General features: G+C 39.0%; 2 protein-coding genes across 4 annotated transcripts; both read left to right on the plus strand.

Moving 5' to 3' along the window:
- Nucleotides 1–1,061: 1,061 nt before the first annotated feature.
- Nucleotides 1,062–7,777, plus strand: znf451 (zinc finger protein 451). Of its 3 annotated transcripts, none has more exons than XM_032541464.1 (13): nucleotides 1,062–1,252; nucleotides 2,361–2,421; nucleotides 2,788–2,871; nucleotides 2,960–3,073; nucleotides 3,705–3,807; nucleotides 4,125–4,275; nucleotides 4,377–4,503; nucleotides 4,630–4,789; nucleotides 4,938–5,085; nucleotides 5,226–6,715; nucleotides 6,797–6,868; nucleotides 7,050–7,115; nucleotides 7,623–7,777. In XM_032541464.1, the coding sequence occupies exons 2-13, from the start codon at nucleotides 2,365–2,367 to the stop codon at nucleotides 7,661–7,663; spliced, it is 2,613 nt and encodes an 870-aa protein (XP_032397355.1). In that variant the 5' UTR covers nucleotides 1,062–1,252; nucleotides 2,361–2,364; the 3' UTR covers nucleotides 7,664–7,777. The 3 variants fall into 3 exon arrangements, with proteins under 3 accessions (XP_032397355.1, XP_032397352.1, XP_032397354.1); XM_032541461.1 differs by having other exon boundaries at nucleotides 1,063–1,256; XM_032541463.1 differs by having other exon boundaries at nucleotides 1,217–1,256; nucleotides 2,350–2,421.
- A 1,926-nt stretch (nucleotides 7,778–9,703) lies between these two features.
- On the plus strand, nucleotides 9,704–14,158 carry bag2 (BCL2 associated athanogene 2). The gene is made up of 3 exons (XM_032541466.1): nucleotides 9,704–9,982; nucleotides 10,510–10,619; nucleotides 11,974–14,158. Exons 1-3 carry the CDS (start codon nucleotides 9,861–9,863, stop codon nucleotides 12,366–12,368), a joined length of 627 nt encoding a protein of 208 aa, XP_032397357.1. The 5' UTR covers nucleotides 9,704–9,860; the 3' UTR covers nucleotides 12,369–14,158.
- The last annotated feature ends 505 nt before the right edge of the window (nucleotides 14,159–14,663 follow it).

Consider the following 14,663-nt stretch of genomic DNA (forward strand, 5'->3'; position numbering starts at 1 on the left):
AATTCAACATGTCTGTCTTATATAGTTCAAGTATAGTTCACCGTAAAAGCTTACTGAAATGTACCCTGTTATATGATGGGCCCTGAAATGAGGCAGGTGCTATCAGGATTAGAGAGAAAAATTGGAACCAACTCTAATCATAATCCAACAATGGTGGGTTATGTAATTTTTGGATGAACTGATATCCTTTACAGTGTTGTTTCAGTAGTCAATTAAAAAATCAGGCATGCAAAGTGTGAGGGGAGAAAAATAGTTGTAGTTACAATTTTAAAAAGGGCCATTCTGCACCCAAACAAAAAGCCCGGACTCTGGCATAATTAGTTAACATGTGTTTATATAACATGCAAAAGACATATTGTTTCTGTATTCCATATGTACACAAATGCAAAAAAACAATATACCATTGTGTGTGTCAACATACACATGACAAAACATTATATATTGCCATACATATAATTTAGTTAGAGCTGACTTATGCAGTATTAAGTAAAATTAATGTATGGTAATCCCATAAGAGACATAGGGGTACAAGCATCAACAAAATGAATATGTGGTAAATAGTAGGGGTGCAAGATATATCGGCTCAATATCGTTATCTCAATACACAATATCATATCAGGGGGTGCAAGATTTATAGCCTTAATGTTGTTATCGCAATTTCACATTGCACAATATCACGTTGATCAATATCGCGATATTTACAATTGATATCGCAACATTACATTTTGTCAATATCGTGCAACCCTAAGAAATAGGTGGTAGTATCATACATGACAACATAGAGTATATGTTCAATTTGTGTCACAGTCTGTGTGTAGCATTAAGGGGCTACAACTTACATTTCATTGTGCAACCCTGTGTTGTAAAATGACAAATACATGAACCTTGTAACCTTATAAATTAATAAATATGCCTGTACAATTACTTGCCATGTATGGTGAGTTGTATGTCAACATGTGTTTTTATTTACAACACAGAAGTTACATACAGTTATTCTGAACTAATATAATAATAGAAGGAAGGTTGGCGACAGTGTCACATTTCGGCCCGGACAAAGTAAGAATAGACGGGCGGAGTTTGTGCTCGCGTTTGCTGTGTCTCAACAACCAGCTAACCCCGTCCGTATGGCACATTCCGCGTAGAAAACGAGGGCTTCAGTTACACGTGACGTTGCAGACTGTATAGCTGCGTTCTGCGATTTGGGATGCTGCTAGGTAACACTCTGTCAACTGAGGAGCAAACAGAAAAAGCAGTAGGTAATGTGGTGCTCAGCTTCATTTATCTGTTGATTTCAACCATATTTTACTAACGCCAACCACAATCGAACTTTAGCATGTTTACCTTGCATTAGTTCGCTAGCTAAGTGGAAACGCAAACGTCAGCTAACGTTAGCTTACCCAGAGCCTGAACGTTTGGCACCGTCCTGCATTGACGTCAGAGTGAAGCACCCATTTTCAAGATTTCGCTGCTAATAAAGTTGCTGTACAGAAGATGGTTGATAATACTAACGCAACAGAAGGCATGCGAACTTCTTAGTGACGGGTTCTCATACTTCACATCGACGTCAACTGTGTGTAATTTGCAGAAACGCGACTTAAATAAATCGAATGCAGCTAGCATTGGCGCGTTAACTTCTTCCTCGCTCAACGGGTGCTCAAGTGCTGCTGGCACTCAAGGCTGCCAATGGTGGCCGAGAGTTGTAGTGCAACAACACTGATTTAAGTGCATAATACATTCATGATGCAGGTAGCCCGTAGAAATTGAGGTTTCACCCAACAGTGGCAGCTCTTAAGCACTACGGTGGCATGAGCAAGGAAGAAATAACCCCCATGGTTGATTTTAAGTAAGTTGTAATGCACTGACCTGCAGTTCACCTAAATAAGTCGTGTTATTTCACGCTAGCCTCACCGACGCGGTGCTCTCCTATATGGTTGCTAAGTAGAATAACTTGCATACGATGTATTTTACAAGATTTTAATATATGTTGATTGAGCAACCGTACCTTACTAATACTAGAAACGTTTGCTGATATGAGAACTGTAGTTAGGTAACAGTTGACCCGATGATGTTGTAGCTAACTAAAAGATAATAGCGTATTTTATGCTGTTGGTATGGATAATTAAACCATAATTTACCGGTAAGTTTATTGGTTTATATATTTTTTTAAACTGTTGTTCAAATTTTGACTGATGTCCAGTCATCAGGCTTAACGTTAAAACTACAGATGGAGGTGTGCCCACTAACACGTTACTGTTGACACTAGCTTTGGTTAACTAGCTCGTCACACCCCATGCCTTTACATGCATGTTCAAAGTTCAAGCTGCAGCTTCAAAAGTTAAAAATAGTTTGTTTTTCCTCAGATACATGTCTTCTCCGACTCAAGCAGAGGATGATGACGTGGAAGAAGTGGAGTTTGTATCAGTAAGTCACACTTAATTTTAAAAAAGTTACTAATTTCAAAGATAATATTTTTTTTAAAAATAGCATTTGCATTACATTACATTCTGTCTCTTGACATTGACAGTTCTAATTGTGCAATAACATATTGATCTAGCCTGATAATCAGACTGCCATTTGATTTAATTCATAAATATATCCACTGAACTATATAGGCCGCTGCTCCATATATTGTATGACTGTATCCATGATTCGGACATAGATTAGATAGTAGATTAATAAACGGCCCTTTTTACATTGTACAGGGCTTGAAGACAGACGTATTTGAGTCTTATAAATGTAGGTGTGATTTATAGCATTAAATGACAAGGTGTCTTGCATTTGCTTCAGGAGGGCCCTGTCAGACCAGTATCGGAATGTATTGATCTGCTGAGTGAAAGTGAGGATGAGGGATGTTCATCATTGACAGGCATGGTGAGTTACTGAATAGACCTTTTTATTAATTTTAGATAGGGTCTGTGTAAAGTTTTCTAAAGTTGTTTTGCCTTTTATTCTTTTGTAGATTGAAGATAAAATTACCCGCCATAAAGAGCGTGTTACATCTACACTGGAAAGACTCGCACACCAGGTGGCCCTAGAGAAAAAGGAAAAATCCGATAAATGTAGAGCGTTTAAAGTGAGTTTGGTTCAAAATAAAGTGAGATGCTATCATTTTATGCTTGTTAGACTGTAATTAGGCTATAATCTAAATCAGATAATTGTCTTCAGTTGGTTTCTTCATCTTGCATTCAAAAGCAAAAGACAAAATGGTATAAACAAGCAAAACAGGTTGTAATGCATACTTACCTTACTGACCATACCTAGAATCAAAATTATATGATCACATTACAACTACTAAAATACATACACAGACTGAGCTACTGCATCCAAAATGATCAATTAACAATATTTTGTTTATAGGAATTAAAAAAAGTGCTTGTATCCTTTAGATAGATCAAAGTCTGGAATGTAGATTCAGTGCTGGTAAAAACTCATTAACAAGTCTATAGCCAATTTTTATTGGAAGAGTAAATGAAACATTAAATGCTCTGTAGAAATTTATATAGGGTCAAATAAGGTCAGGTTTAGCAGCAACAGTGCCACCTTGTGGCCAGAATGCGTAGAAAACAAATAACTGGCAAACTACAGTAATAGATTGAACAACATCGGTTCTGTGGCTTTTTACTGACATTTTTCTTATATGGCAAGTGTTACAAAGATGCAGAATATGTTCCGTTATCGTTTATTTATTCATGTCTCTTTTTCAGACGAAGCAAAACTTACAAAGAGCTCATGGACAGCAGGAGCTGGCTTTTAGTTCTACTAATCGGGAAGCAAAGCACTGCGTGGACATGTGGTTAAAGATGCCAGGTACATTTTTAATCTGGATCAGAAATCGGTTGCATAATCACTGACATTGTCACTTTTAAATCCGTTATTGTTGGAGTTGATTCAGGCCAATAGAACATCTTTAAAAGCATGCTTCTGGCATGTACGGTTTGATGTTTCCTACTAGTATACTATTTTGTGCTGCTGCAATGATCCACTACACAGGGATGATTTGAAATGTAATTTTGTCATAAGATATACAGTGTAGGCATGCCAAGGGCAGACCACCCTTTTTTATGATGATACTACACCTCGGAGAAGTTGTCAACTTATCATACTGTACCTTTGTGTTTATTTAGGTGTTCGACCTGGAGTTATCAGTGGTGGTTTTGGAAGAAGACAGAAAGCTGCTTATTTCCCCAGAAATAGTTCAACTAGACACACTTGTCCAGTGATCAACTGTGGTCGGGTTTATGACAATACGCCCCTTCTTGAAGGCCACTTAAAAAGGTAGTCCTTTTCTGTTCATTTCAGTGTAGGTGTAATAGCTTTTGAACCATTTCCCTGAGTACAAATATGGCATATTTTGCAATAAAATATCTTTTGTGTAGGTTTGATCACTCCCCTTGTGACCCAACCATCCATCTTAAAGGATTTCCATCTGAGCTCTTCGCCTGTGTTGCCTGTGGTCAACATTTTCAGACTGAAGAAGCATGGAGAAAACATCTTGAGTCTAAGGTTTATCACTTTTCTGACTGTGCTATGAAAAAGTCCTGCTCTTTGAAAGATTCCCTAATTAGTGTGTGGAATAAGTTGTTAATAACTATTGATCTACAGTAGTATAATAGTTATTTTGATCACTAGGTGTCCTCATCTTCTGCTGATGGTCACAGCATCACTCAGACCTTTCAGCGGATCGTGTGTTTTGCCTGTCCGGCCTGCTACATGCTCTTCAACCTCCGAGATGAGTGTCTTCAGCACATGTCAGCCAAAAACCACTTTGCAGAGTCCCTCACCATGAATGGTAAGGTTTATCAAACATTTTTATTTTCTATAAATTATTAAAAACCTCACATCCAAATCTCGTTATTTTATGCCTATTTCACAAGCACTTTGGAGGTATTATATAAGCAAGATAACGTGTACCTTTTACTTTTCTCCTATTGTGAAAGAAACCAGAGGAGCACCACTGCCAGTTCCCGTCTCACAATATGTTAAGAATCGCCTCATCACTTTATGTAAGGATGTAACGTTCAATGTCCGATGCTCTTTATGTCATAAAGTACTGATCTCACATCAGGCAGCTCAAGCTCACTTTAAGTAAGTTTAATTGTGATACCTATCAGTACCTGTGCATGTTTTAATATATTTTTATATTACATGTTATAGCAGAAACAGATTTTGTTCAGATGTTTTGAACTGATTTTTCCTTTCCCTTTTCATTATTTTTCTCTTTTAAGTGTGCACTGCAGACAGGGTTGTGCGGTGGCCAAGGCTGATAAAACGGTAGTGCAGGTAATGAAACAGCTGCAAGTGCAGGGGCAGTGCTCCCTCTGCTGTAAAATCTTCCACAGCCAAGCTGAAATTGAGAGACACAAAGAATCGACCCAGCATGACGTGGAGATCAACCAAACAATGGAGAAAGCCCTCCTTCAGTACTGCAGGTTTAGTGAAATTCAACACACCCAGAATGCTACAGAAGCTAAGAAGAGAAGACAATCCACTGGCCTTGAAGAACCTTTTAAAAAAAGAAACAAGAAGAGGAGTGATTATGAAGAATTTCCAGCTAAACAGAGTAGACCCAGTGTGACTAGCAGCGCTAGCAGAAACTCAGTCACAGCATGGTTCTGCGAGTGTGGCATACAGTTCTCAGAAGAGTCTACAGCCAGTAAGCATCTCCTGGCTGTAAACCAAATTTTCCATCAGTGTGGCGTGTGTGGCAAACACATGGGGGAGTCCTCAATTACCCGCCTGCATATGAGTCGCTTTCACGGGGGAGCTCATCTATCCAACTACCTCTTCTACTGCCGCAAGTGCAACGTAGAAATGCCTCGGTATGAAGATATCCTGTCTCACGTATCGGAAGCTCACCGCGGACACACCTACTTCACTGAGCAGGAAGTGCCTGAGGAGCTCGCCACAGTCGTCTATGCCAAGCCGTCCACCAGCAGCGAAGTCGCCCATCATTCCAAGCCCACAGTCCAGCAGAACACAGTAGAGACGTTAAAAGCAGAGCAGACTTGGATGTGCAGGATGTGCGAGGACATCTTTGACTCAGAAGGGGCCGTCCGCAAACACTGCAGTGACGTGAGCAGTCACAACTTTCAGAGATTCATCTGTGGACACTGCCCCCAGAGGTTTTTTAAAGAGTCCACCGTACGTAGACACTGTACCAATGAGCACAACGGGCAGATAAAGAGCTTTCACTTCTGCGGCCTCTGCGACAGCATGCCGTTTGAATCAGAGGGCGAGTTCTTGGAACACTACAAGAGTCTTCACAGTAAGGACTACTACTGTATGGATGATGTTGAAGTTGTTCAGCCTGCTGTTGCTGAAAGCACCAGTCGGCGTATTTGCCTATGCATGGGTTCAGAAAAGAGCAAAGAAGAGATGAAAGCTACATATACACAATGCATGAGGAATCTGTCCGCTGAAGGAAAATGTCAGTATGTGTGTGCTCCTTGTGGCGTATCTGTGCCTTCCTTTGCACAGATGAAGACACACGTCCACACTAAGCACGCAGCCTTGAACCTGGACAAGACCTTTGACGTGGAATGCAAAGCTTGCCAGGAGAGTTTCTCGAGTGTTCCAAGTTTCCATAAACACTATCACTCTCACCACTGTACGCTGGAACCTTGCACGAGCTCCAGGACCTGTAGTAAAGACATGAAAGCACAAGCTACCACTGTCGAAGTACTCAATGCTGTGGAGATCACACCAGACACTAATGGTAAATCAGTTGCAATCTTTGACATTTAGTATCTATGTTTGCATGCAGCATGTAATCCTGTTTTATTTATTGTCATTTCAGAGATTGAAGATGAAACACTGGTGAAGTTTCTGAACATGGGTCAGTCCAACAAAGAGAGTGAAGCATGTGAAAGTAAGCAATAAACACTACATAACCACTGTCATCTACGCCACATAAGAACATAGATAAGCAAGCAAAATGCACAGTGTAGTTATAGTTTACACGTATGCAAGTGATATTACGTCACATTTTTGTGCTTTGATCGACTTGATCGAAAGTATGACAGCTGCTCACATATTGTGATCTATTACAGATGAGTCAGATGACGAGATGAACCATGAACCGTCTTTGAATCCAGCAGAAGAGAGAGAGTCAGCAGGTATGTGTGGATGTGAGCACGTAATCCTTGTTTCCCCTGAGAAAAGTTTATAACTCACTGCAGCCTTAGGTCATGACTTAGTCTACCGTACGTTCCTTTGTCTGGTAGCGAAATATAATATAAAGTTACAATATTTGCTACAGAGACAATTACATTCAAAGATCCAATTTGTATTGAGGGCTTGTCAACGTTGCCCTGCAAGTTAAAAATACTAATATGTAGCGGGTGTGGGTACAGTTGTCTGGAATAAACTAGAGTCAATAAGTTTAGGCTTTGTAGTGACATGTATGTGAATGTGGGAGCTGTCTCAACTCAAAGAGTTATTCAAAGATCCATTAGATCAAAAGCAATAAGATGAAATGCAAACAAATAATGGGATAATATCATATCATCTAGCATAGTTATGAGGGTGTTGTAATTTGCAGTTTTATTTGAACAATAATCCTTATAATAATAATAATAATAACAATAATAATCATAATCATAATTCTTTTTTCTTTTTGACAGAGTTGGAAGAAGCTCTTAAACGCAGTCTTCTGGAGTTTTGAGGATGTGATGTGAAGACTTTTTTGTGACACATTGTACATTGATATTAGATTAAGATGTTTTTGTACCAGGTATTTGTGTTCAGAATCTATTAAATAAATATTATTTGACTTTTTCTTTGTTTAAGTTATCTTGTTAATGTATCAATATATGATTACATAATATAGAGCATTTCCATCACAGGGAACTGCCATGATTATACTGCAGTTGGCAGAAAGTTGGGTTTGTGGTTGTGGATTTACAGTTGTTTTCAGAATAATAGCAGTGTGTCTGCAAACTGTCTACGGCCCCTAGACCCAAAAAGAACAATTTTGCTCTCATCAGTCCACAGAATGTCTTGCCATATCTCTTTTGGCCAGTTAAGGTGTCCTTTGCAAATTTCAACCTATTCAGTACATGTCTTTTTTTCAGCAGTGGGACTTTGCTGGGGCTTCTAGCTGATAGCTTTGCTTCACATAGCCTTCTTCTGATCATAACAGTAACTACAGGTAACTTTAAGTCTTCTTTGATTTTCCTGGAGCTCATCATTAGTTGAGCCTTTGCCATTTTGGCTATCCCTCTATCCATTTGAATGGTAGTCAACTGTATATTTTCCATTGTCGTTCAGGCTTTTGATGCTATTTCAAGGCATTTTAAATCATTTTGGCTGAGCTGCCTATCATTTTCTGCCCTTCTTTATATGTTTTTCCTCTCCAATCAACTTTTTAATCAAAGTCTGCTGTTCCTCAGAGCATTGTCTGGAACAACCCATTTATCTGAGTATTTCAGTGTGAAATACACTATAACCAGCATGCACAACATTCGCTTCCTTCCTTCCTTAAATATGGGCCATAATTGGCACTGTTTCTTCACAGAATCATCACCTCACTAATTAAACACAACACTGCTATTATTTTGAACGTGCCCCTTTCAATTACAGATTCAATTACACAGAATGAGCAGAGTGCATGTTATGACTGTTGGGTCTGTTTTCTATGACTCTACAACACTTACTAGTAAATTATTTGACATGTAGACATATCACTCATACCAAAAAATATGATTTATGAGGTTTGTGATGTTGGACTGCTATTATTTTGAACACAACAGTATGTCCTCTGTTGTGAAGAAACATTTGCTATACATGGCATCGATGACACTGCAAAATGCGGAAACTGAACTTGTGACCGCTGTGCTAACTCTGTCTCCAGCTCTATTTTCATGGCACTTAAAAACTAGTGCATTGTGTGCAGTGTAAAGAGCAAGGACAAGCCTTGTATGTATGAAAGTTTTCTTGATCTTTTCTGAACTTCTGTCTTTGTGTCACAGGATATAAGACCATAAAGTAGAAACAGTTTCTAGCAACAATTCCAGCAACAGCTATTTGCGCTCCGTTGGTTACTCATGTTGTCTTCAAAATCATAAGAAGGACTGACAGATTCCTTTTAAAGTGGAGTCACACTACAAATTACCATTCATTTGTATTTTTTATTGTTACTGCCTTTGTAATTAGGATCTATAAATACAGCATATTTAAAAAAAAAAAAAAAGTTTCTTTAACTTTTTCTTCTCACCTGTTTTGTCACCTGTCCATTGTGTACTTTGTGATTATTGCAAACTGAGGACAGATGTGTGGCACTAAAGACTTATGACACCCTAAAACATAACTATAAACATAGTTAACAATCACACACAGGTGCACATGCCCTCATATGCACAGTACACCATATAAAATATTCCTTTTTCTACTCATTTCCATCATTATGTTGCTCTCATACCAGGTGCCTTTGCCCTTTTATCTTATTTGCCAATTTGGTCAAAAATTAACCAGTTAAAATGAAAACAACTCCAAGCCGGGGTTCCCAGAATTCTACTGAGTCGCCACTTTCTAAAACTTAAAGCTGAGAAAACCTCACCTAGGGATATTTGTTAAATGTAGAAATAGCAAAACCTTTACAAAACATTTAGACGCATCTGATGCATGTAGTAAAACTGCTTCTAGCTGGGGACCCGCTGGAGTTTCTCAGAGACCCGTAGGGGTCCACGAACCCGACGTTGGCAACCGCTGTTACTCGGGAAGCTTCTGTGAGGACTGACCTAAAGGAAGTTGCAGTCCATGTTAGGAAATGTTCTCCCTGGGGCGCTGCTGCAGTCAGCTGGACAGCTCAGTTGATCGCACACGGGATTTGTGTCCGGGACGGACCATCATACTTCCCCACCATGGCCCAGGCTAAAATACAGGCCAAAATGAACGAAGCTACGTGCAGCAAGTTCAGCAGGACGCTGTCCATGGCAGATCGCTCCGGACAACTCCTGGAAAGTTTGGATCAGCTGGAATTGAGGTACAGTTCAGTAACAGGCCGTACCATGTGCGTTACAGTGCACTGAGGGGGCTGTTTTAGGGTATTCCGTTACTGCTCGCATTTTATAATTAGGCTAAATAAAAGCCTGGGTTATATAAATGGAATCCCATAACCTAAAGAGAGCGGATGCAGCCGATCGCGTCGAATTAAATGGTTAAAAAAATGCAACAGGCCTATCTAGGTGGGAAGATATTGCACTTTGCAATTCTATTACTGGGCAATATCTGTATACTGTTCGATATCATTACCCTTTTTGTCCAATATCAATTACGCATTGAATATGATCACCATTATTGGGCAATATTTAACTAATGTTGAAGGACTAGCTCTTATATTCTCGTTGTACATGTGTATTGACAATAAAATGCATTTTATTCTATTCTAGTAGGATAACACCTTAGTTATAAGTTATTATTCCTATCCCTTTACAACAGCTAGTTATTTTTCCAGAGGTGTGGTTTTGACTGGACGGCAGTGGTCAGCCTGTTGTTGTCTCTGTCTGCCAGGGTGGAGACTTTACGCGAAGCAGCCTCGGCCATGGAGCAGGAAAGGGAGTGCATCCTGGAAATGATCCAGTCCATCCAGAGCAGCCAGGAGCTGCGAAACATCTGTCCTGGTGAGACACGCTTTTACTGAGTTTTTATTGTTGATATAGTCATGGTGGACCCTTCAGAAGCTTTTAAAGAGTGTGCCTTGTTCGACTGTAGTGCTTAATAATGTGCTTTTGATCCACTTTTAATTAGAGCCCGACCGATATTTCAGCAGACCGATATTATCGGCCAATATTAGGCATTTCCCGAACTATCGGTATTGGCATTTATAGTGGCCGATTTAATTTTTTTTTTTTTTAAATAATTATGTAACACCAACGCTCATAACATGGTTGACAGTCCTTTTTAAAATTTTCATTCATGAGAATCATTTATAATGACAATTAAATGATTCTGATAAATGAATATTTAAAAAATAAAACGGACTGTCAACCATGTTATGAGCGTTGGCGTTGCATAGTTTGTCCACCAGAGGGCGCTCTACAACGTCCCTGTTGGCAACTGATACATTTTTTTGTTAATGTGTTTTTGTTCAAAGAACTTTAAATTTCATATCTTAAGTTTGTATTTTTATACATTTTTATTTACCAGAACTTTCATAAATTTTGATGTTCTTCTGTTCTGTTGTGACAAAACAAATTATTATCATTATTTTAGTGAGAACTCAGAAATAACTACAAATAACTAATGTTAGGTAATTTGTTTATGTTTTGTAACGCATTTCTGGATATATTTTTTTAAGGTATATTGGCTGATATATTGGCATATTGGATTTTTAAATAACCAAATAGTTGTATCGTTATCGGCCTTTATCGGTCATGCTCTACTTTTAATCCATTTTTGCAGCTGCTCTGATGTCATTGTAACATTGTGATGCAATGAGGTTATGCTTTGATTGCTACATTGTAGTTGGGTGGTGTTGTTCAAGAACCTCAGGGGATTTAAGAAGGAGCAAAGCAACGTGATCGCTTTTGCCTCCCGGCCAAGGGAAGAGAGAGCCTATGTTCATAGAGTTTGTTTCCATACCAAACCTGATATTATAGGATATACACAAAGGGTTAATACATTCCACTTATCATACATTACTTGCTCCTCATCTACAATATTAAGTATATCCACCTTACATCAATACAGTAGCTACAATACAGTTGGACATTACATGAGCATTGTGTAGCATAATGCAGTGACCCTGCCATACTCATTTGACTTTATAATTATATGCATCAATCGTATGGAGGCCGAGGTCTTTTGATGTGGGGGGGGGGGGCTGGAACACAAACATGGGAATGCCACGGTTTTTTTTTGGAACCAGAATCTGACACTGAGCCAATGTCTTACGGTGCAGGTGTTCTTATTGTTGTTTCCAGACAGTATATTATGCTCTTTAAAGATGCAGCATTTTTTTCTTGTATTGTCCAGGGGAGAGGGAAGAGTTGAGTTTAACTGCAAACCATCTAATGGGCCGGACGCTGTCCGTGGAGATCAGTGTTGGCACAATCAGAAACCCCCAGCAGGAGGAGGCGCTGCACAAGGCCACATCTGTTATCGATGAAATAGTGAAAAAGTTGCTGGATGACATGGACAGTGGGCGGCAGCAGCTGCGGGCCATGCACGCGGCCTGTGTGACCGAGGCCCCGCCCGTCCCCATCGACCAGAAGTTTCAGGCCATAGTCATCAGCTGTGCTCTGGAGGACCAGAAGAACATCAAGCGGAGGCTGGAGACTTTGTTGAGGAATGTGGAAAATGCTGAAAAGAACATCAAGATTATGGATCACCAAAAACTGGCGGGCCCAAAATCAAACGGCTGTCCTTAAGACCTGTCAAACAAACATGAAATTTTAATCTTTAATGCCACTAACCTCACCAAGAACTGTTATCCTCTACTAACTTTAGGAGGGACTCTATATTTAGCAGCAAGACCCGTCTCTATGGAAAAATTACAATGATGCTGACCCTTAGGGTCAAGAATACGGTAAAGCCAAACAGACATCATTCTCCCTGAAGAAATATTACAGTGACTTTTGGGCATAATCAAGTTTTAACTTCAAATGTTTGTAATTTACACCTATTTACTTAATATGGATTGCTAATGTAGATAGTGAGTACACGTGTGTTCACACTTAAGTAAAATAGAATAAGATTCAGTGGCATAGTGCTGCTCCATTGGATGTTTGGTCACACTTTATTGTTAAATCCAGTTCTTGACTAACTAAAGATGAAGTATCTTTTTCTGATAGCCTCACCTTTTAAATCAGACACTTGGTAATGATTTTAGATGTGTATACACTACCTCCTTGTGTGAAGTTAACACCAATCACATTAAGCTGTGGATTTCAGCTCATTTTTTGCACAGAACAGTTTTGATGTCAGATTAAGTGTCTAATAAGTGTTAAGGAGATAAGTCACACAACTGTATTAAGGATGAACTATTGCTGTACGACATAAACACAGTGGATGAAGCAAGTACCTTTATTTTATTATAGTTGGTCTAAATCCGGTTGGTAGCAAATATATATTTAAATGAGTCCTAGCCATAACAATTGTTTATTGTATGAAGTTATACACAAAATGGCAATGTAAACAAGGCAACATTGACTGTACTGCATGTAGTTATTCAGCCAGCTATAAACATTAGTAAGTGTGACAACAACATCTTAAGTCAAGGTTTTTTTTTACTAGCTTTTTCAGGAGTTTTCAACATCTCTTGGCTTTTGGCCTGTTAACTTGTTCTGACCAACTACAGCTAAGCAAAAGTGTTTAAATGTAAAGTTTGACTTAAAGGATTATGTTGGCAGTGCAATATTGTCATTTGAAATTACACACTCAAGAAAGCTCAAGAAAAAGGTAGTTTTATTCATGTCAAATCACCATCAACACCCCCCCCCCAACATAACATCACGTGCACAGTTGTGTGGCACACTTAATGTTGTGATACATGTTTTTTACTGTTAAAAACCAAATTCCAACAATAAGTATTGTTTTTGTCCATCTAAGAGCATTCATATGTTGGTTTGTCTATTTAAATGTGTGAAATTGATTTGATACGTTCTGCGTGGGAAAAGTAGAGACAGTTAAGACACAAAGATAATTACAACACCTGAGTGACAGCACATAAGTATGGTTAGTTTTAACTTGTGGTTCTTTAAGATTATATGCCATCTTAATGATAAAGTGCACTAAATCCATTCAGTCAAAAAGCTAACGTAAGCACAATGTTACAAATGAGAGAACGCTCGTGAAATAATTATTTACAGATTTACTGTGCAGCCAACAACAAACAAGAGCCGGGGTTAAAATGCTAACTGGTGGTCAATAGGGGAGAATGTAAACAAGGACAAGGCATCGTGGCAGTGCAACCATGGCTGAACATTCACTGACGTGGAAAAAAGGCTTGCATGCATTAGTTATGCCACACTTCAAACAAGCACTCAACCAAAAAAGAGAACTGAAATGTGACACGATCTTAGTACCAATAGTATAACCAGAACATATTTAAGCACCTTTTCACAGCAGTCCCGTCTGAACATCTTGAGAATGAAGTTCATTTGAATCTAGGACAAGCTTCTAACAGATCTGAGATCAGGTAAATAACTTTTAGAAAAGACAAAAATGTGCATGCACATGTATACCCAATGTCTGCTTGATGCAGACCAGGCAGTAACACCCATTTCACAGCTAGCTGTGTTGAAGACTGAGCATTAGTTTGGGAGCTCTTTTTAGAGTACCTTGATGTAGTAAGAAGAAATAGTTTTCTTGCATATTCAGACACAACAAAGCATCCAAAACATCATCCCATCCTAACGGTCATCTCTTTATACCTTCAGAGAGCCGGGGTGTGCATTCTGCTTAAGGCTCCAAACCACATTGACAGACACTACTGACATATGAATATTTAAAAAATAGAAACCGATTGCATACTATAGCCAAACCAAGAAATGAAAGCCAAATTTTGTACCATGTTTAGTTTTGTGAAATGTTAGAACTATAGTCCCATCAGTGCAACATCCCTCTCGCTCCCAATGCCGTTCTCTTTGTACCTCCATGGCCTTTCTCTGGCTTGATCCGAGCCACTCTGAGGGCTGTGTATGAACACATGGAACATTTTTTTA

The sequence above is a fragment of the Etheostoma spectabile genome, chromosome 17, assembly GCF_008692095.1.
Source record: "Etheostoma spectabile isolate EspeVRDwgs_2016 chromosome 17, UIUC_Espe_1.0, whole genome shotgun sequence".
Classification (NCBI taxonomy): Eukaryota; Metazoa; Chordata; class Actinopteri; order Perciformes; family Percidae; genus Etheostoma; species Etheostoma spectabile.

Bases quoted from the DNA above. Each gene is read 5' to 3' on its own strand.
- znf451 (XM_032541464.1), top strand. From the start codon at position 2,365: ATGTCTTCTCCGACTCAAGCAGAGGATGATGACGTGGAAGAAGTGGAG. The intron at 4,276-4,376 runs GTAGTCCTTTTC...TCTTTTGTGTAG, and splicing joins CTTGAAGGCCACTTAAAAAG to GTTTGATCACTCCCCTTGTG. The intron at 4,790-4,937 runs GTAAGGTTTATC...CTATTGTGAAAG, and splicing joins AGAGTCCCTCACCATGAATG to AAACCAGAGGAGCACCACTG.
- bag2 (XM_032541466.1), top strand. From the start codon at position 9,861: ATGGCCCAGGCTAAAATACAGGCCAAAATGAACGAAGCTACGTGCAGC. The intron at 9,983-10,509 runs GTACAGTTCAGT...TCTGTCTGCCAG, and splicing joins TTGGATCAGCTGGAATTGAG to GGTGGAGACTTTACGCGAAG. The intron at 10,620-11,973 runs GTGAGACACGCT...TGTATTGTCCAG, and splicing joins GCTGCGAAACATCTGTCCTG to GGGAGAGGGAAGAGTTGAGT.